General features: G+C 63.5%; 1 protein-coding gene across 1 annotated transcript in view; it reads left to right on the top strand.

Annotated features, from left to right (window-relative positions):
• The first annotated feature begins 2,225 nt into the window (after positions 1-2,225).
• FOXC2 (forkhead box C2) overlaps positions 2,226-3,318 on the top strand; it is a 1,648-nt gene continuing 555 nt past the window's right edge. The window contains exon 1 of the mRNA XM_044427879.1: positions 2,226-3,318. This exon is cut by the window's right edge and continues 555 nt beyond it. Within this exon, the coding sequence (XP_044283814.1) occupies positions 2,233-3,318 (1,086 nt within the window). The 5' untranslated portion in view covers positions 2,226-2,232.

Genomic DNA, 3,318 nt, shown 5'->3' with positions numbered 1-3,318 from the left:
TGCGCATGAAATCCGTTGCGCTTCGGGGAAGGCGCAATTAAGATCGCATCGGAAAGCGCTTTTCTCCGTCCGCTCGGCCACGCGGACAAATGAATGTCATTCATTTCAGAACGGGAGAGAAGCGTTGCCGAAGCAAAACTCCAAATGAAAACAAACAAGCCATCGAGCAAACAAACAAACCACAAAAAAAAGAAGGAAAATAAAATATGAATGGCCTGAAATGTTGTTTTTGAAAAATGAAATCGCCCCTCCGATCTTTTCCTTGCGGCTTATTTGTTTGCATTTAATTGGCAGGGGAGGAAAGGAGAATTGTGGCTGTTTTTTGTAACACCCCCGTAGCTTTCCCGTTTGCTTTTGCAATTCTCTTTCATAGCCAGGCTAACGGGGATCCAGCCAGGTCGGAAAATACAGAAAGATCACACCTAGGTTAAAGGCTCGCGTTTCTAATTAACCGAGTCTGATGGCCTCTAATGGAATAATTAGAGGGGGAAATGAGGGGGGGGGGAGGAGAGGAGACTTACTGGCCTAATAAATCCCTTTCAAGCCAGCTCTCAACCACAGTCCCTTTAAAAAGGTCCCCTTCAAACAGAAGCGACACTGCGAAGTTGTGCAGCGACTTTTCATTCAGCTTGCCAGAAAGAAACAGAAATATATTCCGCAGGGACACCCTGTCACTTCCCTGCCCCCAAACTTAATTCCCGGTATTTAGGATCGAGGTGTCAAATAAGTTCCCTGAAACCCCATTAACAAAATCCGGGGGAGCTCCAATATGGCCAAGAAAACCATCCGGATTGAGAGCGTCACACGCGAGATGGAGACGCCAACTAGTTCGCTGAGCTAAAGGGCTCTTGGGTCAAAAAAGGAAGAGAAGCCACTCCTAGGGTCAACCCTCGTCCGAATTATTACTAGGAGGTCTCAGCCTCCCAAAATACGGCTGCATTTGATGCAAGAGTAAACCACTTGGAAAAGCATTTTTACGGACGTGGTTCCTAAGAGCCACCTCGACCGTGCGGAGGGGGAGACATCCCGCCCCAGATTAAGTCGCTCAGACGCGGCCAGGCTTTTCCCCTTTTTAAAGCGGTGATGCAGAGACGCGTTTCCCCCGCAAACTCCGCGGCACGGAGACTTTCCCTTTCGCAGAGACTTTCCCTTTCTGCGCCGCTTTGGCAGGAGGCGCCCGCACGGCGGCCCGGCCGCGGGGGCCGTGCCGCTTCCCCGGCCCTCCCTCCGGCTTCCCGGAGCAGCGGCGGAGCCACCGGGCCGCAGCCCCGCGCAGCGCTGCGCGGCCGTGCCCGTGTCCTCACGGCGCCTTCCTCGGCCTCGCCCATTGGCCGCGCCGGGCCCGGGGGCGGCCGCCATTGGCGGACAGCGGCGGGCGGGGGCGTGGCCGGCGAGGGGTAAAAACTGCCCTTCAGCCAGGCGAGTTTTGGAAGTCTCCCCGCGCCCGACCCATGGGGACTTCGCCTCGCGCCGCGCTCCGGAGTGGCGCGCGCCGCCGCCGCCGCCGCCGGAGCGGCTTGTTTTGATCCGGGGCGCCTGTTGTTGTTTGCACGCTGCCCGCCACCGTCGCCGGGAGGAGCGGAGCTACCGCGGCGCAGCACTGCGGACGGCCGGGCAGCCGAGCCAGCGCGCCTCCCGCGCCCCTGCCTCCTCGCGACGCGTTTTCCGGCAAGATCTGGCGTCTCCCCCTGCCTCACTCGCGAGAAGAGATACGATTCGCGCCGAGATTCCTCCTCTTCCTCCTCCTGCTCCTGCTCCTCCTGCTCCTGCTCCTGCTCCTCTCCTTCCCCCGTTTCCAACACCAGCCCCGGGGCTCGCTTTCCCCCGGATTCTCCCCCTCCCCGCGCCGCTCACTCCTCCTGTCCCCGTTTTTCCCCGGAACAAAGTGAGGATGAGGGAAGAGAGCGCGGCCGCCCGCTAGCGCGGCGCTCCAGACCCGAGAGCTTCAACCATTTTGCAACCCCCCCAAAGTAAGACAAGAAACAGAAAAGAAAACCAAGCACTCTCCACATCAAAATGGGGCCGGTGTCTCGCTGTTAGGAGGGAAGGAGCCGTCCGGGGCGTGGACGGCGCTCGGATTTTCGGGGAGCCGCGCTCGTTCCGCGAGGGGCCCGTCCCCGCCTCTCCTTCCGCCCCCCTCCCCGCCTGTTTCACCCTGACTCTGGTGGGGAAAGAATCTTGGAGCGTGGAGCCAAAGCCGCCCCCGGAGCGACCGAGGACGGCAGGAGCAAAATGCAGGCCCGTTACTCCGTCTCGGACCCCAACGCCTTGGGAGTCGTGCCCTACCTGAGCGAGCAAAACTACTACCGGACGGCGGGGTCTTACGGCAGCATGGCGGGCTCCATGGGGGTCTACTCGGGCCACCCCGAGCAGTACGCGGCCGGCATGGGGCGCTCGTACGGCCCGTACCACCCGCACCAGCCCGCGGCGCCCAAGGACCTGGTGAAGCCGCCCTACTCCTACATCGCGCTCATCACCATGGCCATCCAGAACGCGCCGGACAAGCGCATCACGCTGAACGGCATCTACCAGTTCATCATGGAGCGCTTCCCCTTCTACCGCGACAACAAGCAGGGCTGGCAGAACTCCATCCGCCACAACCTCTCGCTCAACGAGTGCTTCGTCAAGGTGCCGCGCGACGACAAGAAGCCCGGCAAGGGCAGCTACTGGACGCTGGACCCGGACTCCTACAACATGTTCGAGAACGGCTCCTTCCTGCGGCGCCGGCGGCGCTTCAAGAAGAAGGACGTCTCCAAGGAGAAGGACGAGGCGCTGCGGGACAGGCACGCCCGGGAGCCCGGCAAGGCGGGCGAGCTCGCCAAGGACGCGCCGCCCGGCGCCGCCGCCGCCGCGCCGCCCGCCGCGCCCGCGCCGCCGGAGAAGAAGGTGGTGGTCAAGAGCGAGGCCTCCTCGCCGGACCTGCCCATCATCACCAAGGTGGAGACGCTCAGCCCGGAGAGCGGCAGCGGCGTGCAGGACAGCCCGCGCAGCGTGGCCTCCACGCCGTCCGCCTCCACCGAGGGCTCGCTGCCCGGCGAGGCGCACCACCACCACGCCGCCGGCGCCAACGGGCCGCCGGGCTTCAGCGTGGAGAACATCATGACGCTGCGCGCCTCGCCGGCGGGCGACCTGAGCCCGGCGGGCGGCCGCGCGGCCGCGATGGCGCCGGCCCTGCCGCTCGGCTACGCCCAGGCGCAAGCCGCCTCCGTCTACGGCCCGGCCTGCGGCCAGGGCGGCCTGGGCGACGCGGCCGGCGGCGCCGGCTACCAGTGCAGCCTGCGCGCCATGAGCCTGTACGCGGGCGAGCGCGGCGCCCAC

The sequence above is a fragment of the Varanus komodoensis genome, unplaced genomic scaffold, assembly GCF_004798865.1.
Source record: "Varanus komodoensis strain SLA01 unplaced genomic scaffold, ASM479886v1 scaffold19, whole genome shotgun sequence".
Classification (NCBI taxonomy): Eukaryota; Metazoa; Chordata; class Lepidosauria; order Squamata; family Varanidae; genus Varanus; species Varanus komodoensis.
This window is presented reverse-complemented; position numbering and strand designations above follow the sequence as displayed.